The 24,564-nt window shown below is 45.6% G+C and overlaps 1 protein-coding gene across 3 annotated transcripts in view; it reads right to left on the bottom strand.

Moving 5' to 3' along the window:
* The window catches only part of CHM (CHM Rab escort protein), a 184,090-nt gene that overhangs the window by 44,101 nt on the left and 115,425 nt on the right, over window positions 1–24,564 (bottom strand). For all 3 annotated transcript variants that reach the window (XM_073598122.1, XM_073598124.1, XM_073598125.1), the window contains exons 10-12: window positions 17,230–17,334; window positions 13,140–13,203; window positions 7,284–7,380 (exon numbers count right to left, since the gene is read on the bottom strand). In XM_073598122.1, the coding sequence (XP_073454223.1) occupies window positions 7,284–7,380; window positions 13,140–13,203; window positions 17,230–17,334 (266 nt within the window). The remainder of the gene's footprint in view (window positions 1–7,283; window positions 7,381–13,139; window positions 13,204–17,229; window positions 17,335–24,564) is intronic.

Raw genomic sequence — 24,564 nt, 5'->3', positions numbered from 1 at the left:
TTAATATTTTTTCATATCCTTATTGTTTACTGTGCCTTTAAAGTCCGACCTTGGGTTACCTTTTGGAACCCTTCTTTTATGCATTCCCATAATTATTTAGGGATGAGGCAACGTGAGTGCTTTTTCTTCTTCTATATTCGTAGCACCGCAATGATAAAAGTACGGTTTAAACCAAGATATATAGAGGCAAGTATTCTTTAATCTCTCGCGGACCGCCCGCCCCGCAATGTACTGCGGATGGGCGGCAGGAAAAGCGACATACCGGTACGTCGCCGTCTGCTTCCGGGTGTTACCGCCGACACCCACTGCGATTCTACACAGTGGGAGTCTGTCAGCACGTCCCAGCCAATGACTTATGGCCCGGGACCTGCTGATTGGCCGTGTCCAATCACAGCCCAGAGCCCTGTGTTGACAATCAACACAGAACTCTGTACAGAGGGAACGGTCCCTTTTTCTTATCCCTGCAAAGAGATTTGTTAGTAAAAGCAGCGCACATTACACATAGTTAGGCACACAGTTAACCCCTTGATCGTCCTAGATGTTAACCTGTTCCCGGCCAGTGTCATGAGTACAGTGACAGTGTATAGTATTATCACTGATCACTGTAACAACGCCACTGGTTAAGTCAGTCACTTTCCCCCGGTGTCAGATTGCCTGCCGCACTATCGCAGTCCCATTATGAGCTGCTTATCACCGGCAGTAGTAGTATAAAAAAAAAAAAAATAATAATAATATAGACACCATCATTTGTAGATTCTAAAATGGTCACACAAACCAACCAATATACACATATTGGTATTTTTTTTTTTTTACCAAAAGACATTAACCACTTCAGCCCCGGAAGAATTTACCTCCTGACCAGAGCACTTTTTGCGATTCGGCACTGCGTCGATTTAACTGACAATTGCGCGGTCATGCGACGTTGCACCCAAACAAAACTGACGTCCTTTTTTTCCCACAAATAGAGCTTTCGTTTGGTGGTATTTGATCACCTCTGCGGTTTTTTTTTTTTGCGTTATAAACAAAAAAAAAAAAGAGCGATCATTTTAAAAAAAAAAGCAATATTTTTTACTTTTTGCTATATAATAAATATCCCCAAAAATATATAAAAAAAAAACAAACAAACTGTTTCCTCAGTTTAGGCCGATACGTATTCTTCTACATATTTTTGGTAAAAAAAAATTAGCAATAAGCGTATATAGATTGGTTTGCGTTATAAGTTATAGCGTCTACAAAATAGAGGATAGATTTATGGCATTTTTATTATTATTTTTTTTAATTAGTAATGGCGGCGATCTGCGATTTTTATCGTGGCTGCGACATTATGGCGGACACATCAGACACTTTTGACACTCTTTTGGAACCATTGCCATTTATACAGCGATCAGTGCTTCAAAAAATGCACTGATTACTGTGTAAATGACACTGGCAGGGTAGGGGTTAAACACTAGGGGGCGATCCAGGGGGTTAAGTGTGTCCTAGGGAGTGATTCTAACTGTGGGGGGGATGGGCTTCCACTGACATGACAGCGATCACTGCTCCCGATGACAGGGAGCAGTGATCTCTGTCATGTCACTAGGCAGAACGGGGAAATGCCTTGTTTACATAGGCATCTCCCTGTTCTTCCGCTCGGTGACACGATCACGGGACACAGGCGGACGTCGAGTCCCGGAGTACGCAGCGGTCGCGCACGCACTCACAATGCCGCTTCTTAAAGGGGACGTACCTGCACGCCCATTTGCACAGCCATGCCATTGTGCCGACGTATATCGTCGTGCGCTGGTCGGCAAGAGGTTAATGACCAAGCCATTTTTTGCTATACGGCACTACGTCGCTTTAATTGACAATTGCGCGGTCGTGCGACGTTGTACCCAAACAAAATTTATGTCCTTTTTTCATGTCCTTTTTTTCCCCACAAATAGAAGCTTTCTTTTGATGGTATTTGATCACCTCTGCGGTTTTTATTATTTGCGCTATACATTTTTAGTTTTTAGATTATCCTGTAATAAAAGCTTGATATGTAGAGACCTGGGTATGGTCCCAGGCTGCTGCAGGTTTGATGGTGGTGGATGAATTGCTCTACAGAAGATCTGTTCATGGATATGGGGTTAGGAGTACCTAGCAAAACGGTCACCTGGAAGGCCTGTTTTAGGGCTAAATTGAGCTGATGTTGGGGTTTCCTCGTGGAGATGAAGGTAGTCCTATAAGCATGACGACATCTCGTATGCTTAAGCCTTGAAGAAGATTGGAGGTCTTCTCTTTGACAGGCGTTGGTTGTATTTTATATTTTATGTCCATTTTTACTTTGTGGCTCCTAACCCCATACCCAAGATGTTTCAGAGACGGAAGGTTTTTAACTCTTTTGCATGTTCTCGTTATCTTTTTAATCTCTTTTGCCTTTGTTAGACCCTTGACGACCTTACCTTTCACCATGACCATTCTTGTTTTTTTAGGCTCCTTTGATATCTACAATGTTGCTGAAGGGATCTCTTGTCTCTCTAATTCTACAGTCATCTTCTAGTTGTCTGCTCATTTAGGTTTATCTCCTTATCTCTACTTGCTGTTCTCCAGAATTATGGATGCAGTTGGACAAATATCTCCCCCTCTCTATTGTCCTTTGTCTTACTTCATTCCTCGGTCTATTTGCCTTTGGAATGGTCTTCCAGGATGGTTTTGTTGTTTTGTCCTGGATGTCATCACCAGTTTCTCTCCTCCTAGTTCCTGAGACTCTGTCTTACAACTGCATGATGCTACAGCAGAATGGTGAGGACAGATCTGTGTAGGACCCACAAATTAAGCCTGGCCATAGATGGTTGGAATCTCGGCCGGTTCAGCAGAGAATGGCCCAAGATTCGAGCCATGTATGGGCAAGCTGATTGTACCCAAGTTGATCGAGCAATCATCTTGGGTACAACAAGCCTGTCGAATTATTCATGTGGTTATTACCAGCAGCTATGGCCGCTAGCAACAGTCACGGTGTGTTCTCCCAGCGGGGTCGACTGCCCCCCCCCTGTGGTTGCAGGAAACAAAATCACACTGTCTATGGCCGGCTTTATTGTGGTAAATCCTATTGGTTTGTCAGGCACCTCATTCCTTACTCCAAAGTCACAATTGCCTTTTTTTTTTTTTTTTTTTTTACTGCCACCTGTAGCACTCCAGTCATCTAACCTAAGCAAAGCCTCTATCTGTTGGCGTCACATACAGAACGCCCAGCATCTTTGGTACCTTCAAAAAAGCGTATTTTCCTGTATTTGGAATTAAAGCCCAATTCCATTTTTCAAAACAAAGTATATATTGGTTCTCTGACACTCCCTATACACCTTTCAGATAATACAAATATATTTTTGCTTAAATTTTTACCTGAAAACCAGCTTTGGTCACATGACCTTTCTTCTCCACCCAGCCATGGACTATGAAATGTGTAAAGTGGCAGGAATTGAGTGCCGCACATACATGACACAGGAGTGACATGCGCTCACCACTCTCAGACTGCATATCCCAGAATGCATTCCGCTAAAGCAATGCTCTAATGCAGGGGTCTCAAAACTTTTCAACAAAGGGCTTGTTTACTGTCAGATTTTAGGGGGGCTGGATTGGGGCCGGCGGGGGTTAGAAAATGTCCCGGTCCCTGCATCAGTGAGAATAAACATGGGCTTGGTGGTCAGTAGGAGGTGGAGGAGTAGAACCCCAACTATGGTATTAGTGGGAGGAATAGTACCCCATCATTGGTATCAGTCAAAGAAACCGTGCCCCAGTATTAGTGAGGGGAATAGTGCCCTATCATTGGTGTCAGTAGAAGGAACAGTGCCCCATCATTAGTATCAGTGGGGGAAAAGTGCCCCATCATTGGTATCGGTGGGAGGAATAGTGCCCCATCATTGATATCAGTGGGAGGAATAGTGCCCCATTATTGGTATTAGGGGGAGGAATAATGCCCCATTATTGGTATTAGGGGGAGGAATAATGCCCCATTATTGGCATCAGTGGGAGGAATAGTGCCCCATTATTGGTATTAGGGGGGAGGAATAATACCCCTTCATTGGTATCAGTGGGAGGAATAATGCCCCATTATTGGTATTAGGGGGAGGAAATGCCCCATCATTTTTGGTGTCAGTGGGAGGAATATCGCCCCATTGTAGGTGTATGTGGGAGGAATAATGACCTAGGATTTGTGTCAGTGGCAGGAGTTATGCTCCACTGTTGGTGTTAGGGATAGAAATAGGGCCCTATTATTTGTGTCATTTGAAGGAATAGTGCTCCATCACTGATAATAGTGGGAAGTATTGCCACATCATTGGTGTCAGTGGCAAGAATTATGCCCGTCTGTTGGTGTCAGTGGGAGGAATAGTGCCTCGTATAATCAGGGGGAATATTGCTCCAAGGGCCGGATAATGGCTAGCAAAGGGCCACATCCGGCCCTTGGATCGCAGTTTGGAGACCACTGCTCTAAAAGCTGCCGAGTCTTGCACGTGGGCATGGGGACACACCTCAATTAGTTGAGAAGACATGTCTTGACACCAACGTGGGCTAGAGTTGGTAAAGGAAAGAGGTGGTCAGTTAACGATGCGGAGCGTCTTCCAGCCAGCAAGTGATGTGAAGACATTGGGGCAGAATGGCTGGGACTTTGCTACACAGCATGGATAGAAGGTAAAGTGGAGCATTGAAAGTTGAATTTTTGATATCACCACGGAATTTGGCAGGGACACGGAAAACAATAACCGAGACTGGATTTTGGTTTTATATCAAATCCATAATTTTTCAAGTTGTAATAGGACATTGATTTTGAGGCCCTTTTATGGACTAACTCTTAAAGGCTAATTCTTGTCCTGTTGAATGATATGGAATGACCCCATTCAAGTATGGTACAGGTATAGACACCCAGGACCAGGGATGAGACCTGGCAAACTAATCATATTTGGCCACCCGAATCCATGGCTGCTAGAATGCAAACCAACAGCTGGGAATCACAGCAAGGTAATTGACCATTAATGAACGTTTTCATGGTGTCTGTGTTTTTGATTTACTAATCTATTTCCCTTATTCTCACGGCGGATTTCAGATTCTTAAAAGTCCCATCCACATCCCATTTGGGGAAGAAGCTCTTGTCCCTCAACATTGGGACAAGGTTCCTTGCAAGTGCGGGCTTGGTTGCTGGTTCACTCGTCCCGATCCAGGACATTGACTTCCAGTTTTAGAATTACATCAAGTTGTCCTGTTCTTAATTCTTAAATTCCACATTTCAGTTGGGGGGATCGGAAGGAAGTCAGGGTTGAACAGCAGGTCCCCTCTTCATCTCAAGACACATCAGATATATACATATCCTCCCTGCTTTTTTCCAGCAGAACTACTAATGCCGCGTACACACGAGCAGACTTTACGGCAGACTTTGCCCGGCAGACTTTTCGACGGACTTTCTGAATGAACGGACTTGCCTACACACAATCAACCAAAGTCCGTCGAATTCGTACGTGATGACGTACGACCGGACTAAAATAAGGAAGTTCATAGCCAGCAGCCAATAGCTGCCCTAGCGTGGCTTTTTGTCCGTCGGACTAGCATACAGACGAGCGGACTTTTCGACCGGACTCGAGTCCGTTGGATAGATTTGAAACATGTTTCAAATCTAAGTCCGTCCAACTTTTGAGAAAACAAAGTCCGCTGGAGCCCACACACATCGAATTGTCCGACGAAATCCAGTCCGCCGGACCAAGTCTGCTATAAAGTCCGCTCGTGTGTACGTGGCATTATATTTCTCCTCTGATTTTCTTCAGTAGTACAATGGTATTTCCTGACTTGTTTTAGATGACCGAGCTTTCCTTCAAGCTGAACTCCAGGCATAACCAAGCTTAACAAAAATGGCTTGTCAATGTCTTGGCCTACCAAAATTTGACTAGCATTTGTAGACCCATGCTGTCGTTTCTTCTGACCAAGTTGCTGCTGACTGTCCTCAATAACCAGATGACTGGTTGTGGAACCTCCTGTAGTTCGAGCCACCTTCTATCCCGTTCCATCAGAATCCTGGTCTTTTGGGGTTGGAGCCAATTTTTGCTGGTGACCACTCATCTCCCCACTCACGGTTTTAAATTGACTGGCTATTCTAATTAGCCATCCATACAGACAGACCAGGCTCAGCTAAGAGGGCAGTGATGGGAGAAAAGATAACTTCCCCTGTTACCGAGCACAGAACTGTCCAACCGCGACATTACACTTACAGTGCAATTATGGGAGATGTAGTTCAATGTGGTGATGAACCCATGTTATAAGAGATGTGTGCTGATGCACAAGACTCTCCTCTTGTTCCCGGGCTGAGGAAGATTTCAGGTTAGCGAGTCATCGCTGTATAATTTTTTTTTTTTACATAATTGTTTATGGGAAAAAAGGGCACAATCTGGGAAGAGTATTGGGGGACGGAGGAACGGGCATGGGGAGAGAGGAATGGGGAAAGGGGAGAGAGGAATGGGGAAAGGGGAGAGAGAGAAATAGGGAGAGAAAGGAATGGGCACAGGGAGAGAGAGAGAGGAGTGGGCATGGGGAGAGAGAGAGGAAAGGGGACAGGGAAAAGAAAAGAAAAGGGGACGGGGAGAGAAAGGAAAGGGGGCGGGGAGAGAAAGGAAAGGGGGCGGGGAGAGAAAGGAAAGGGGGCGGGGAGAGAAAGGAAAGGGGGCGGGGCGAGAAAAGAAAAGGGGGCGGGGCAAGAAAAGAAAAGGGGACGGGGCAAGAAAAGAAAAGGGGACGGGGCGAGAAAAGAAAAGGGGACGGGGTGAGAAAAGAAAAGGGGACGGGGTGAGAAAAGAAAAGGGGACGGGAGAGAGAGAGGCGTGGGCACGGGGAGAGAGAGAGGCGTGGGCACGGGGAGAGAGAGAGGCGTGGGCACGGGGAGAGAGAGAGGCGTGGGCACGGGGAGAGAGAGAGAGAGGAAAGGGGACAGGGAAAAGAAAAGAAAAGGGGGCGGGGAGAGAAAGGAAAGGGGGCGGGGAGAGAAAGGAAAGGGGGCGGGGAGAGAAAGGAAAGGGGACAGGGAGAAAAAGGAAAGGGCATATACCTATATTCAACACCTTAGAGGTGATGTTGCTTTATAAGTTCCAGAATGCATCTAAACCCGCTTCATAATTTTCATGGATATGATTCTGGCTATACTAGATATCCTGTAGAGGTAAGTGGTAATGGTAGGTGGTAATGTGTAGTGATAGAGTTGAAGGCCTTGTTCACACAGGCGTACTATCATGTAGAAATGTACAAGGCCTTAACCACCACAATAAATATGGGAGGTGTGAGGTACTTACATGTGTTCTTCATACATGTGTTTGTGGAGGAGCACAGCTCCGTCATGTACACGGCACTCTGATGTCCATCTTCTGAGGGAACCGTCAGTACAGATATCTGGAGGACAAAGACATTTCTTCAATGATCCAATTTAGAAATAATACACACTGATCATCCATACCAGTCTGATCACTGAAAGGTGAAGTAAACAACATTATCTCATTACAATGACATCTGAAAGTGGGCGGGATATCATAAGCAGCAAGTGAACATGTGTTCACTGAAGTTAATGCATTAAAAGTAGAAAAAAATTGGCAAGCGTAAGGATTACAGCAACATTGACAATTTGTAATGGCTAGACGACTGGGTTAGAGCAAAACTTATTGTACATACTTGAGTATAGGCCGACCCGAATATAAACCGAGGGACCTAATTTTACCACAAAAAATGGGAAAACGTATTGAATTGAGTATAAGCCTAGGGTGAGAAATACAGCCTATCAGTGCCCATGAAATGCAGCCTGCCAGTGCCCATCATGTACAGCCTATCAGTGCCCATCATGTACAGTCTATCAGTGCCCATCATGTACAGCCTATCAGTGCCCATCATGTACAGTCTATCAGTGCCCATCATGTACAGCCTATCAGTGCCCATGAAATGCAGCCTACCAGTGCCCATGACATGCAGCCTGCCAGTGCCCATCATGTACAGCCTATCAGTTCCCATCAAGTACAGTCTATCAGTGCCCATCATGTACAGCCTACCAGTGCCCATGACATGCAGCCTACCAGTGCCCATGACATGCAGCCTACCAGTGCCCATCAGGTACAGCCTACCAGTGCCTGGTAATGAGATGTCACGATGTCACACTGTGTGTCAGAGCTGGAGCTTTTCAATGAATACACTATCATGAACTAGAATATTATATTATTCCATCATGAATTTCTTATATGTCAGGTTTTTAAGTTTAAAATGTTTAAATCACTAACGGAAACGGTCATCATGTACTTTTATTATTATGGAATGTTCCAATATCATTTTCCAATAAACTGATAATTTATTGTACTTTATGCATATTTTTTTTTAGCGACCTGCCTCATTTAAAGTCCCATGACCATTGTCATTTTGTCTGTATGTACAATTAGGGATGGAGGTATGCCGCGACGGGTGCTTCAGGTCCCCCCCTTCTCAAATACTTACCTCAGCCCCATCTCAATGCAGCGATGTCCACAAGAACCTTGGCTCTCCAGGGGGCTCACACTCCTGATTGGCTTTTGGCTGTCAATCACTTCCAGTAAGCCAATCGGTAGACGGAAGGGACAGGGCTGATCCGCGGCTTGGTGTGTTAATGGACGCACAGAGCCGTGGCTCAGGAGTGCGCCTGCTTGGGTGCCCCCAGAGAAAGCAGCTTGCTGTGGGGGCACCTGGCAGCAGGGAGGGGCCAGGTGCACAGGCGTGGGACCCGAGAAGAGGAGGATCCGGGCTGCTCTGTGCAAAACCAACTGCACAAAGCAGGTAAGTAGAACATGTTTTTTTTTGTTTTTTTACATTAAAATAACAAATAAAAAAATGAGGGTTTAGTAACACTTTAAAATTGCCTGCACCCATGTTTTACATACCATTTCCAGGCCAGTAACAGGAAGAAGGCTGTTCACTGATCTCCCTTCCCCATTTTTTGGAAGCACTCGCCTTGCTGGTACTGGGTCTGCTGTTGGGCATGTGGAGTCCAGGAAACACTTCAGGCGCGCACGCGGAGTGAGGGGACGAGCAGTAATGGGGGTGTGTGGAAGTGATCCGGCGACTGCACAGCGACAATCGGCTTGTCAGATTTACCCACACTCCTTTGGAGAGGGTTACACTGTGTGTGCGCTATATGCACTTGGTCCTACTGGGTGCGCAACAAGGATTTAAAAAATTTCCCTAAACGCTCGTAGCCACTGGTCTTGTGTGATAGGAGTATTGACAGTGAGGGAAAAAGGCATTTGATCCCCTGCTGATTTTGTACGTTTCCCCCACTGACAAAGAAACGATCCGTCTATAATTTTAATGGTCGGTTTATTTTAACAGTGAGAGACAGAATAACAAAAAAAATATCCAGAAAAACTCATTTCAAAAAAGTTATAAATTGATTTGCATTTTAACCACTTGCCGGCCGCTGCACGCCGATATACGTTGGCACAATGGCAGTGGTGGGCGAATGGGCGTACCTGTACGTCCCCTTTAATTGGCGGGGCTAGCAAGCGCACATGCGCCCGCCGCGTACAGCGTGATAGTGCTCATGGGACCCGCAGACTCGATGTCCACTGGAGTCCCGGCGATCGTGTCACGGAGCCGCAGAACAGGTAGATGCCTATGTAAACAAGGCATTTCCCCGTTCTGCCTTGTGACATGACAGAGATCACTACTCCGTGATCTCTGTCATGTGAGTGGAAGCCCATCCCCCCCCCCCCCCAACAGTTAGAATCACTCCCTAGGACACACTTAACCCCTTCATCGCCCCCTAGTGTTTAACTCCTTCCCTGCCAGTGTCATTTACACAGTAATCAGTGCATTTTTATAGCACTGATCGCTGCATAAATGACAATTGTACCAAAATAGTGTCAAAAGTGTCCGATGTGTCTGCCATAATGTCGCAGTCACGATCGAAATCGCAGATCGCCATTACTAATAAAAAAAATAAATTAATAAAAATTCCATAAAACTATCCCCTATTTTGTAGATGCTAAAACTTCTGAGCAAACCAATCAATATACGATTCTTTTTACCAAAAATAAGTAGAAGAATACATATCGGCCTAAACTGAGGAAAAAAATCGTTTTTATATATATATTTTTGGGGGATATTTATTATAGCAAAAAGTAAAAAATGATTTTTTCAAAATTGTCGCTTTTTTTTTGTTCATAGCGCAAAAAATATAAACCGCAGAGGTGATCAAATACCACTAAAAGAAAGCTCTATTTGTGGGAAAAAAAAGGACAACAATTTTGTTTGGGTGTAACGTCACACGACCGCGCAATTGTCAGCTAAAGCGACGTATTGCCGAATCTCAAAAAGTGCTCTGGTCAGGAAGGGGGTAAAATCTTCCGGGGCTGAAGCGGTTAATGAGTGAAATAAGTATTTGATCCCCTATCAGCAAGATTTCTGGCCCCAAGATGTCTTCTAAGCCTTAAAGGGAGTGCTCCTAATCTCAGCTTGTTACCTGTATAAAAGACACCTGTCCACAGAATCAATCAGATTCCAATCTCTCCACCATGGCCAACACCAAATATCTGCCCAAGGATGTCGGGGACAAGATTGTAGACCTACACAAGGCTGGAATGGGCTACAAGACCATCGCCAAGCAGCTTGGTGAGAGAGTGAGAACAGTTGGTGCGATTATTTGCAAAGAAACACAAAAATAACGTTAATTTCCCTCAGTCTGGGGCTCCATGGAAGGTCTCACCTTGTGGAGTTTCAATGATCATGAGAACGGTGAGGAATCAGCCCAGAACTACACGGGAGAATCTTGTCAATGATCTCAGCTGGGACCATAGTCACCAAGAAAAGAATCGGTAATACACTACACTGTGAAGGACTGAAATTCTGCAGCGCCCGCAAGGTCCCCCTGCTCAAGAAAGCCCATGTACAGGTCCTTCTGAAGTTCTCTAATGAACATCTGAATGATTGAGAGGAGAACTGGGTGAAAGTGCTGTGTTCCGAGGAGACCAAATTCAAGGTCTTTGGCATCAACTCAACTCGCCGTGTTTGGAGGAGGAGGAATGCTGCCTGTGACCCCAAGAACACCATCCCCACCGTCATACATGGAGGTGGAAACATTATGCTTTGGAGTTGTTTTTCTGCTAAGAGGACAGGACAACTTCACTGCATCAAAGGGACAATGAACGGGGCCATGTACCATCAAATCTTGGGTGAGAACCTCCTTCCCTTAGCCAGAACACTGAAGATGGGTCGTGGATGGGAATTCCAGCATGACAATGACCCAAAACACAGGGCCAAGGCAACAAAGGAGTGGCTTAAGAAGAAGCACATTAAGGCCCTGAAGTGGCCTAACCAGTCTCCAGACCTTAATCCCATAGAAAATATGTGGAGGGAGCTGAAGGTTCGAGTTACCAAACGTCAGCCTGGAAACCATAATGACTTGGAGAGGATCTGCAAAGAGGACAAAATCCCTCCTGAGATGTGTGCAAACCTGGTGGCCAACTACAAGAAATGTCTGACCTCTGTGATTGCCAACAAGGGTTTTGCCACCAAGTCATGTTTTGCGAAGGGATCAAATACTTATTTCACTCATTAAAATGCAAATCAATTTATAACTTTTTTGAAATGCATTTTTCTGGATATTTTTGTTGTTATTCTGTCTCTCATTGGTAAAACAAACCGACCAATAAAATTATAGACGGATCGTTTCTTTGTCAGTGGGGCAAACGTATAAAATCAGGGGATCAAATACTTTTTTCCCCCTCACTGTAGTTCCTTTACCCATTTGTTCAAAGTATTAATTTGGGAGCAGGGTCAGATTTCACTGAGGCTAGAGTACATATACCTTTCCTAGTACAGGAGATGGTGGAGTGATACTGAAAGACAGGTGCCGGGATGGGTACTGTATTTTAGAAGAGCCGAGGAAGTGGGAAATTATCGCTTGTGTGTGTGTAGGCTTCTGAACTTGGGAGATTAAAGTCTAGGAGGGGTTCAAAAGTTTTCATCGAGTGGTTACTAATTATGTCGCCTATACTTGAGATACCAACAGCATGGCACCGAGATAGGTTTAGGTCAGGGATACAAGAGGAGAGGGCCCTGAGTGGGATCGGTAGTGAACAAGTAGGTGAACTGGGGGGGTGGTGGTGTAACGAAATGTCCCTCCAAAAGCCTCTGTCCCGGGTGAGTCTGTCACGGGGGGGGGTATATGGCCAATATGGGCCAACAAGAGGGAGGCTGAAAGTGTGGTGTTGACATTTCGCTGGGAGAGGAGAATGTCCCGCCACGATTAGTAGGAGCTAGCCAATCAGAATACCAGGGTGTGAAAGCGAGGCTTCCATGGTTGACCATCATTTTTTCAGAGGTAGGGTGCCACCAATGATGGAGTTGATCCAAAATGCAGGTATAGTAATAGTTACTTATATGGTGTAGGCCCACTCCACCTTTACTGTGGGATCTGGTGAAGATGTGATTGGCACATCTGGGTGGTTTGGAGTCCCAGACAAATTTAGTTGATTCCATCAAAGCTGGGAGAGATTGGGGGATAGAGACAATTAGCGTACGGAAAAAGTAGAGAAGCTTGGGCAGTACAATCATTCTGAGGGTGCAACAAGGATTTTTAAAGTTGTACTGGCAATTCTTCTTAAGATTTGTGGCAGTTTCTAATGCACTCTGACAAGTGATCTGTGTTGGAAAGCTTTCCAGAAGGGGCAGCAGAGGAGTGGCTTTCAGGCGATCGGGAGGTGATGCAGCTGCAAGCTAAGCATTAGGATTATGGTTGTGACGTGAGCGTTTTTTACTTGGCAGGTGGCAACACCTCCTGTCAAAACTCGAAAAGCCAAGTTAAATTTGCTGCAAAGTAACGACACGGCATGTGCACAGCCCCCCTCCGACTCTTTTAGATTGGAGAGGTTGTGGGAGAGGGGGGTAAAACAGGGGCTCAAACACCTGTTATTGCCACCCCTCTAAACCAGTTCTAAGAAATCAATGTTATTGTAAAAAAAAAACAAAAAAACAAAAAAAACACCAACACATTTCAAGAATCTGCATCCCCTTCATCAGAGCTACAACAGTAATATCTCAGCATGTAGCCCCAGTGAACGGGAAGTGCTCTATATGAATGTGTTTTGGTGTATGAAACCTGTAATAGGGAACATGTAAAAAATAAATAAAGATTGTACCTCTTGGTCAGACTCCGATCTTAGCACAGAACTGTCAGAGATGAGAACAGCGCGAGAGATTTGCCTGCAGAATGGAAAAAAAAAAGAAATCTGTAAAACTTTATTTAAACTGAAATTACAGTTCGGTTTTGGCCTTCAGTTCACAAAAGGCATTCCATTGGCTCCCGCTGCTGTCAATCAAATCCAGTGACACGGGAGCAGGGGGTGGGGCCGAGTCCCGCTGTCTGTGTCAATATGAGTGAGCCCGCAGGGGTGCCCCCATGGAAAGCGGCTTTCCGTTGGGGGCACCCGATGAAGAGGAGGGACCTGGAGCGCCAACAGGGCACCCCAGAAGAGGAAGATCTGAGCTGCTCTGTGCAAAACCATTACACAGAGCAGGTAAGTATAGGCAAGTTTGTTATTTTTGTTACAAAAAAAGGGTTTACAATCACTGTAATGCCCCGTACACGCGGTCGGATTTTCAGACGGAAAATGTGTGATAGGACCTTGTTGTCGGAAATTCCGATCATGTGTAGGCTCCATCACACATTGTCCATCGGATTTTCCGACACATGCCTTGTTGTCGGAAATTCTGACCGTGTGTGGGCTCCGTCACACATTTTCCATCGGATTTTCCGACACACAAAGTTTGAGAGCAGGAGATAAAATTTTCCGACAACAAAATCCGTTGTCGGAAATTCCGATCGCGTGTACACAAATCCGACGGACAAAGTGCCACGCATGCTCAGAATAAAGAGCCAACATCCGTCGGAAAAAATCCTAGGATTTTGTTGTCGGAATGTCCGAACAAAGTCCGACCGTGTGTACGGGGCATAAGTCTGGTACAAAAAAAAACAAAAAACGGTCGGAGCCACTATACTAACGGCCCCTCCGCCAGAACATTCTGGTCAGCGCTCTCAGCCATTGGCTGAGAGAGCAGATCGGGAGCTGGTCTGCTGCTGGTTTTCCAGCATGCACGGTCGGCTACTGTCGGACCGGCTTCCATGCACATCGGCCGCTGTTTATTGAACCTGCCGATGGTCACCCGACATTCAGACCCTGTGTACTAGGCATTAGGCTGGCCATAGACGGTTCAAATCTCAGCTGGTTCAGCAGGAACCAGCAGAGATTTGAACCACTAATGGGCAGGCTTGAATGTACCAAGTCGATCGATCAACTCGGGTACAACCAGCCAACCGGATTCGCTTGCAATTACTGCAGCTGCTATAGCCGCTAGCAATAATCACCCTCTTCTCCCCGCGGGGGACGGCTTGCCCCACTTGCCCCTGCTGGGAGAAGACAATTGACCAGCAGAGGGATTTCCCTGTCAGCACTGTCTGTGTTGATGGGGGAATTGTGCAAATTTCTTTCCTGCAACCCATGGTTGCAGGAAAGAAATTTGCGTCGTCTATGGTCTGCCTTAGAAACATCTAAAAGGTTAAGAAATATATTTGTATTTATTTCCTTTTTGGTATGCTGCCTGAATCAGCAGAATAAAACAGCCGAGTGAAGAAGGGGAAGAAGGCGTTAATTAGGGTTGATTAGGGCTAAATAAGAGTTAATGGGGTTAAATAGTAAAGAATCCTCTCGAAAGAATGTAAAGTTTCTTTAACGCCGAATTCCAGGAATTCGGTTCCTTTGTAAAAAATGAAGGCACACTATGAGATGGGTTAAGCGAGGTGTAAGACACCCCCTTGGCTTAGCTTTATTATTTATATCTGACAGCTTTATAGGACTCCCTGATAAGAACTCTCTCTCTGCAGTTCCGGAAGAGCGACGCTGGTCCTTCAATGCTCTTCATCTTGAACAGGAGAGCCACTGCAGCCGCTATGCCCGCCCCTCCCCTCCGCCTGCCCAATCACAGAAGCCTTTGTATTATGTGAACAAATTCACAAAACACAAAGGCTTCTGTGAACGGGCAGCAGAGGGGAGGAGGGTGGGCATAGCTGCTTTGTGTGTTTTTCTCACTGGAGTGTCTCCCCAGCAGAGCAATAAACCTATCAAAAGTAATCAAGAGAGAGAAGCCTGTAAGATGTCAGGCAGGTCCTTGGGCTAAACTCATAGCGTGCCTTCACTTTTTACAAGGTGGCTGAATTCCTGGAATTTATGTTTGATCTACATGCATGAAATAGTAAATACAATGAATCAATACATTGTATTTCCTAAATGACATTAGACTATTTAAGTGTCATTTTACAGAGGGGTAGTTGCATTTTGACAGCCGACACCTACAGTGCATCCGGAAAGTATTCACAGTGCTTCACTTTTTCCACATTTTGTTATTACAGCCTTATTCCAAAATGGATTAAATTCATTATTTTCCTAAAAATTCTACAAACTATACCCCATAATGACAACAAGAAAGAAGTTTGTTTGAAATATTTGCAAATTTGTTAAAAATAAAAAAAACAAACAAAAAAAAATCCCATGTACATAAGTATTCACAGCCTTTGCCATGACAATCAAAATTGAGCTCAGGTGCCTCCTGTTTCCACTGATCATCCTTGAGATGTTTCTACAACTTGATTGGAGTCCACCTGTGGTAAATTCATTTGATTGGACATGATTTGGAAAGGCACACACCTGTCTATATAAGGTCCCACAGTTAACAGTGCATGTCAGAGCACAAACCAAGCCATGAAGTCCAAGGAATTGTCTGTAGACCTCGGAGACAGGATTGTATGGAGGCACAGATCTGGGGAAGGGTACAGAAAAATTTCTGCAGCATTGAAGGTCCAAATGAGCACAGTGGCCTCTATCATGTGTAAATGAAGGAAGTTTGGAACCACCAGGACTTTTCTTAGAGGGGACCACCCAACCAAACTGAGCGATCGGGGGAGAAGGGCCTTAGTCAGGGAGGTGACTGAGAACCTGATGGTCACTCTGACAGAGCTCCAGCCTTTCTCTGTGGAGAGAGGAGAACCTTCCAGAAGAACAACCATCTCTGCAGCACTCCACCAATCAGGCCTGTATGGTAGAGTGGCCAGATGGGAGCCACTCCTCAGTAAAAGGCACATGACAGACCCCCTGGAGTTTGCCAAAAGGCACCTGAAGGACTCTCAGACCATGAGAAACAAAATTCTCTGGTCTGATGAAACAAAGATTGAACTATTTGGCCTGAATGGCAAGCGTCATGTCTGGAGGAAACCAGGCACCGCTCATCACCTGGCGAATACCATCCCTACAGTGAAGCATGGTGGTGACAGCATCATGCTGTGGGGATGTTTTTCAGTGGCAGAAACTGGGAGACTAGTCAGGATCGAGGGAAAGATGAATGCAGCAATGTACAGAGACATCCCTAATGAAAACCTGCTCCAAAGCACTCTGGACCTCAGACTGGGGTGAAGGTTCATCTTTCAACAGGACAACGACCCTAAACACACAGCCAAGATAACAAAGGAGTGGCTACGGGACAACTCTGTGAATGTCCTTGAGTAGCCCAGCCAGAGCCCAGACTTGAACCCAATTGAACATCTCCGAAAATGGCTGTGCACCGATGCTCCCCGTCCAACCTGATGGAGCTTGAGAGGTCCTGCAAATAAAAAAAATGAGAGAAACTGCCCAAAAATAGGTGTACCAAGCTTGTAGCATCATACTCAAAAAGACTTGAGGCTGTAATTGGTGCCAAAGGAGCTTCAACAAAGTATTGAGCAGAGGCTGTGAATACTTATGTACATGGGATTTTTTTTGTTTTTTGATATTTAATAAATTTGCAAAGATTTCAGATAAACTTCTTTCCCGCCATTATGGGGTATTGTTTGTAGAATTTTTGTGAAAAATAATGAATTTAATCCATTTTGGAATAAGGCTGTAACATAACAAAATGTGGAAAAAGTGAAGCGCTGTGAATACTTTCCGGATGTACTGTGTAAATTAAAGCAATTCCGGCTGTGATTCTGACACCAGGTGGTAATAGCGGCAGGGGGTAGAGGAGCTTGACTTAAGAGAAGCGTCCTAAAAGCTTTGCTGACTTTTTTTTTTTTTTTTAGATCGTATCTTACATTCAAAAATCCTCAAAAGTTCAGCAAAAAAATTTTCAATCATTTTAAAAAAAAAAATTTTTTGGATAGGGTCGGAGCTCTCGCTCCAGGAAGTCCGGCTGGCTTCTTACCTGTACTGGACCTGTGCGCAGGTTTCCTCTGTCAGGTAGCTGTCCTCTACAAGGACATAGTTACAGCTGATGCGTTTCCCGCTGCTGTCAATGACGGCCGTACACCTGTAGAGAGAACGTTCCGCACATTACATACTGATCATCATTTAATCCACAATCAGCTTTAAGCTGGAGAAGAGGAACGTTTACAGGCACCCCCCATCCCCCAAAAGGCACATATAGGAGAGAATCTGAAAAACAGAAAAAATGTGGAACAAGCCTAAATGCGTGTAAACGCTCAACGCGTTTAGTCAAGTCTAAGCGTTTGAGCGTTAAAGCATTGCAGTGGCCAGAATAAATGAATATTCTGGCCAACGGAATGCATTAACGCTCAAATCCTATACATGCCTAAACACATGTGCAATCTGTGGCTTTTGATGCATTTTTTAAAGCAGCATTTTCCTGCTAGGAGCTCTGACCTTCTGTGGGGCTTAAAGCTAAATTAGGTCCAGCAAGGTGCATGACACCTCCTGGGCTCAGCTCTATTATTATTATCTGGCAGCTTTATAGTACTCCCAGAAGACAGCCGTTACTGTAGTTCAGGAAGAGAGATACTGGTCTTTCTGAGCTCAGCATCTTGAACAGGAGATTCGCTTCAGCTGCTATGCCCGCAACCTCCCCTCCCCCTGTCCATTCACAGAAGCCTGGGTCCCAAAATACAAAGGTTTCTGTTAATGGGTAGCAGATCTTTATAAGCTCTGCATCTTGAACAGGAGAGTCGCTGCAGCTGCTATGCCCTCCCCTCCTTCTGCCCTTTCACAGAAGCCTGGGTAAAGCCTGAGTCCCAAAATACAAAGGCTTCTGTGAAAGGGCAGGAGATCTTTCTGAGCTCTGCATCTTGAACAGGAGAGTCGCTGCAGATGCTGTGCCCTCCCCGCCTTCTGCCCATTCACATAAGCCTTAGTAATATGTGAACGCATTCCCAAAATACAAAGGCTTCTGTTAATGGGTAGCAGATCTTTATAAGCTCTGCATCTTGAACAGGAGATTCGCTTCAGCTGCTATGCCCGCAACCTCCCCTTCCTCCTGCCCATTCACAGAAGCCTGGGTAAAGCCTGGGTCCCAAAATACAAAGGCTTCTGTGAAAGGGCAGCAGAGCTTTCTGAGCTCTGCATCTTGAACAGGAGAGTCGCTGCAGATGCTGTGCCCTCCCCGCTTCCTGCGCATTCAGAGAAGCCTTGGTAATATGTGAACGCATTCCCAAAATACAAAGGTTTCTGTTAATGGATAGCAGATCTTTATAAGCTCTGCATCTTGAACAGGAGAGTCGCTGCAGCTGCTATGCCCTCCCCTCCTTCTGCCCATTCACAGAAGCCTGGGTAAAGCCTGGGTCCCAAAAATACAAAGGCTTCTGCGAAAGGGCAGGAGATCTTTCTGAGCTCTGCATCTTGAACAGGAGAGTCGCTGCATATGCTGTGCCCTCCCCGCCTCCTGCCCATTCACAGAAGCCTTAGTAATATGTGAACGCATTCCCAAAATACAAAGGTTTCTGTTAATGGGTAGCAGATCTTTATAAGCTCTGCATCTTGAACAGGATAGTCGCTGCAGATGCTACCCCCCCTCCCCTCCTCCTGCCCGTTCACAGAAGCCTTGGTAATATGTGAACGCATTCCCAAAATACAAAGGCTTCTGTTAATGGGAAGCAGATCTTTATAAGCTCTGCAACTTGACCAGGAGAGTTGCTGCAGCTGCTATGCCCTCCCCTCCTTCTGCCCATTCACAGAAGCCTTGGTAATATGTGAATGCACTCCCAAAATAGGCTTCTGTGAATGGGCAGCAGAAGGGAGTGGTGGGCATAGCCTGCTCTGTGATCCCTCCTCTCAGATCCCTGGAGTGTCTCTCAGAGCAATAAACCTGTCAAATGTAAAATATAGAGATAAGCCCAGGAGATGTCATGCAGCTCCTTGGACTTAACTCATAGTGTGCCTTTACTTTGTACAAAGTGGCTGAATTCCTAGAATTCAGCTTAAAAACAGACGCCACGTGTGCATGAGGCCTCAGAGCCTGTTCGTTCATACTTAGCATTGTAACATGCATCAGAAATCTATAACTGAAGAGAATTTGCTGTTCCATATTTTTATGGCTGTATATGGACCCGGAGTGAAATCACACAAAGTATACTGCCCTCCCTATCAATGACCAGCTATGTGAATCAGCACAGAATGAAGGGGTTTTTAGATTAGAACATCAATGGCCCTTAAACACCTTGTCTACCTTTTTTTTTTTTTTTTTTTACCGTTCCTGGTAGTGAAGGGGTTAAAGTTTGCATTTAGGCTCCGTTCACACTAGTGCGACTTGTCATGCGACTTGGGACACAAAGTTCCATGGCAAGTCACAGCCTATCGATTTCAATGGCACCCGTTATCGGTACGGATCACGGACTCGATTCATTAGGACAAGGAAGGGGCTGGTAAATTAGACATTTACCGGCCCCTTTCTCCGCTCTCCATCCTGACAGATCCCCCGCAGCAGCTCGCAGGAGGTGGAAGGGGGAAACCTGCAGTGCTGCGTGTGGGGGGGAGGTGGGGCAGGGAAGCACACAGGGGCCCGGAGGTAGTAGGTCAGGTATAGGAATGGGGCGGGAGTGGCATGTAGAGGAACCGATGCCCTCCATTTCCGGCTGAATGTCTGCGGGAGTGAGGGGAGCAGAAGCGGGCATTCAGCCGCTACACGGAGGGATCGGGTTCCTCTACATGCCGCTACTCTCCTATTCAGGTGTACAGGGGGGCTGGGTCACGCAATGGTGACCCCTGCAACCCCTATATGTACGCCTGTGTATAAAATGTATTTTATTTACAGGGCAGTGAGCATAGGGTTTACAATGGGGGTAGGAGAAGATTTAAGCTATTTTAGCCATTGACTGGGCTTCCACTTTAAAGGATTGACAATCTATTTACTTGATGCAACCTCACGTTTTATTTTTTACCCAAAAATTAGGTATTTGTGTATGTTTAAACTAATACTCAAAATATGTGTTTGACGGTTTCATAAATATCTGCAACATAAAAAAAAAAAAAAAACTAAAACAAAAACTACCACCATGTTTTTCTACAATTCCTCTGCTTTCAGAAAAAAAATTATATCTGTTTCGGGGGGTTTAAAGTAATTTTCAAGCAATAAAATGCATTTCATTATGTGTGCAAAAATTTTTAAAAATTATGCTGGTAGACAAGTGGTAATACAAATAAGTTATTACTTATTTTCTACAAATGCAAAAAAAAAAAAATATATATATAAAAAAAAAAAATAATAATAATTTAAAGCAAATAAAGGAAAATAAAGGAAAATAAATAACAAGAAGCGTTTTGATGTCCGTAGAAGACAAAGGAAAGAATATATGTTACAATAACTTGCAGTTGATTCCGGAGTGAAATAATTCCTGGCCGTCCATGACACGGGCAGCGAGGGCCGCGTCCCTGCCATTTTGTGCTGACATAAAATGAAAAGATTAATTTGGGAGATGCGGCGGGGTGTTCGGCCCTCTCGGCAGACATATAGATCAAGTTCCGCGCGGCGATTACATCAGACGCACTCCAGTTAATGTGACACGATTAGACGACATCTGATTTCAACGCTAAGCGATACGCGGTGCAGGAGGTGTCAGAGGTCGCGGTGAGGCCTCATCCTTCCTAAGTGACTGGCGCCGTAATTGGATAATAGCCGTGTACTTACACATGACGCGAACCGCCAACGTTAATCACACAAATGAGGCGAGTGTGGCCTTTGGCGCGACACGGGCCGCCTGCGCTGGGCTGGCACAAGGGAACTCTTTCAATGAGGTCTTCAGGCAAAAGATTTAAATTGTACGAGGCCCAGATCAGGATCTAGCTTTCCTTAAACCATTACTTCTAAAACACATCGGCTCTTTTAATGTGTACCAGCACAAGTGTGCCCATTCCTGGATTGGGGGGGGGGGGGGGGAGTGGGTTGGAGGTGGTGTGCTGAAAGCTGTGGTGGTGACATTGTGGGAGGGGGTGGCATGCAGGCGCAGTGGTAGTGGTGGTGGAGGGGGGTTGCTGCCCAAGCGGTGAGGGCAGGGCAGGAAGTTTAGCTAAAGTGGAAAGAGTGAGGCGTGGGAAGTGTGATGCAGAGGGCCATGGGGTGGTCTGGTGGAGTGGTTATAGTGAGGAAGGGGGACAATCAGAGAGTAGGGGGCTCTGGTAGGGTGAAAAAGTGCTAAGGAGAGTGGGTGGTGGTGCTGGCAGTGGTGGAAAAGGGAGAATGTTGCTGCCATTTGGCAAACTGGTAAAAAATGGGTGTGGTGGAACCTCTAGCGGAGTGCTAATTATTGGGGGGGGGGGGGGGTTACAAGCAAAAGGGTGCTCTTCTGAAGGGCTGAGAGTGGGGGTGGTGGAACCTCTAGTGGAGTGCTGAGAATAAAGGGGGGGGTTGTCGAGAAAATGGGGGGCTATGAGGAAAGAGGTGCTCTGTTGGGGTGGTGAGAGTGGGGGTGGTGGAACCTCTAGTGGAATGCAGCGAATGAGGGGGGGGGAGGGGGGTTACAAGGAAAGGGGTGTTCTTTTGGGGAGAGGACAGCAGGGGTGGTGGAAATTTTGCTGGAGATTATGAGGATATGGTTTGTCCATTGGGTTGATGAGAGTGGGGTTGGTGGAATGCTGACAATGGGGGGCTATGAGGAAAGGGGTGCTCTGTTGGGGTGGTGAGAGTGGGGGTGGTGGAACCTCTAGTGGAGTTCTGAGAATGGGGGGGGGGGTTACAAGGAAAGGGGTGCTCTTCTGATGGGCTAAGTGTGGGGGTGGTGGAACCTCTAGTGGAGTGCTACAAATGGGGGAGGGGGGTTACAAGGAAAGGGGTGTTCTCTTGGGGTGATGACAGCAGGGGTGGTGGAAACTTTACTGGAGGTTATGAGGAAAGGGGTGGTCCATTGGGTTGATGAGAGTGGGGGTGGTGGAATGCTGACAATGGGGGGCTATGAGGAAAGGGGTGCTCTGTTGGGGTGTTGAGAGTGGGAAGGGGGGGCATCAGAGAGCGGGGGGCTCTGGTAGGTAGTGCTAAGAGTGGGGGTGGTGGTTGTGCTGGCAATAGTAAGAATGAGGGGGAACACCTCACAAATTCCTGCCAATACCCTTAAATTGACTGCAATGTGGCAATCTGGTGAAAATGGAATGGGAGTGATGAGAGTGGGGGTGGCTGGATCTATACTGGAATGCTGAGAATGAGGGGTTATGAGGAAAGGGGTGCTCTGTTGGGTTAATGGGAGTGGGGGTGGTGGAATTCAGGGAATGAGGGGGCTGCAAGGAATAGGGTGTTCTGCTGGGTTGTGGGGGTGGGAGCTGGAGGGGTGCTCTCATGGGGTGAGAGCAGGGGCGTATGGGTGCCAAGCAGAAGGTTGATACCGGGCGACCAAATCTTTTTTTGAAGTTTTGGATAGAGTAGGGAAGGAGTTAACCCCCCCTCCTTCTGGTTATATTTAGCTGCCTGTGGAGATCTCCCTTCACTTCCTGTCCACTCCCTTCACTTCCTGTCCTAGAGTCGGCGGCGGGATGCTATACATAGCTTCCTGAAAAGACCTCGGCACCCTGCCTCCGTACTCCTCTCAAGAGCCCTCAGCCCTGACGCAAGCAGTGGGAGGAGTTATGCAAATATCAAAATGACCTTGATGGGTGGTCAGTCTGGAGGAACAGGCGGTCCTAGGCAGGCTGTATTTGCATAGGTAACGCCCACATGTACTGCTGAGCCTCTATGATTGAACTCAACTGAAATTCAATGGAGTAAAAAGAGGTGGGCCAGGGACAGTCAAGGCTGGGGAGGAAAGGTCTAGATCAGGGGTGTCAACCCGGGTGGGCATCAGTCTAGGAGTCGTCGGCGTTCCTAGGCAGGCTTCATTTACATGTAGACTGCCCCATGTTATGCTGTGGCTCCATGATTGAAGAAACTGAAAAGGTAGGATGTTGGATGTCCTCCAGCCAGGAAATGAGGCGGGGCTCTAACTGACTTGCTGCAGCTTCTAATGCACATTGTGAGAAGCTCACAGTGTGCAGTCAAATCAGAGGAAGCCATTTCAGTCCAAGAGGGGAGCCAGTGTGACTGTGCAAATCTGACGTGTGCTGTTAAGTCATCCTGCTAGTTAGTAGGGCAGAGTTCTGGGCATCTTCCATGTACAGAGTATGACTACAGTCCAACATGAACCAACAGACAGAACATCTCACCAATGAAGAGCGCAAGAACTGGTGTCACATTTCAGAAAACCCCCATAATAGACGCATGTGTCATACAACTGTCACTTTGCTTTGTATTTCCATAGTAATGAGCTGCTTCCATCAGTCCCACGCACCATTCCCATCTATTCCCAATGGAACACAATCAAGTTACATTCCCTTCGGTATTAATGGCGACGACCTTTAGGAGAGTTATTTGGCAGAATGTATTTTATAAAACGAGCAAATGATACCAAACACCATTCTGCCCGAACGAAACACGGAATAATCTCCGTCTGTACATTATTTTTACATTAATGTTTTCGTGTGTCAAACGCCGACCCGTTCTGTTTACTGTAACTGAGGAGACGTTCCACATTCCGTAATTGTTATAAAAAATAGAGAATGATAGACTGATCTGATTGGTCCGTGCTTAGAGAAGACAACACGGCGAGCAGATAAATACACGGATTATTATTAATATTTTTATTGCTGTAACATTTAGAAGTATTAGAAATATTCATATTATATTAGAAATATTTATATTATTATATAAGAAATGTCTATATTATTATATTATGTTATTATTATTATTACTACTATTATACTAAAAAATGTTATTATTTTATTTTTTATGGTATTTTTTTTTTTTATCAAATGCACTACAAAGTATGCAACAAGAGTGAAAAAAAAGATAGCTACCTACAAAAGTACAACACAAAAGGAGCGATAGGAACATATAGATAAAGAGTATACTACATTAGGGCTATGCAGCGCCACCAAAAACATCTTAAACAGCATTAACAAAGGTATCCAAAAACAAGCACCCCAAACATGCACACATCACACATACCAACAAAACCTACACCACAACCAGGAGAGCCACAAAGCCCATAGCAATGGTACCAGCAAGCCAACAAAAATAATATTAACATTCACCATATTACAATTGTTGAGACAACAGAATATCCTTCCAAAAAGAGCCCGATATGTCGAGGGCTGCCAAATTTTTTGTAAACTTTTTGGGAAAGGCCGACCCTTATACAGTGCATCCGGAAAGAATTCACAGCACTTCAGTTTTTCCACATTTTTGTTATATTACAGCCTTATTCCAAAGTGGATTCAATTCATTATTTTC

This window comes from Aquarana catesbeiana, linkage group LG09 (genome assembly GCF_042186555.1).
Source record: "Aquarana catesbeiana isolate 2022-GZ linkage group LG09, ASM4218655v1, whole genome shotgun sequence".
In the NCBI taxonomy this organism is placed as follows: domain Eukaryota; kingdom Metazoa; phylum Chordata; class Amphibia; order Anura; family Ranidae; genus Aquarana; species Aquarana catesbeiana.
The sequence above is the reverse complement of the archived record's forward strand: the minus strand, read 5'-3'. Positions and strand labels throughout refer to the sequence as shown.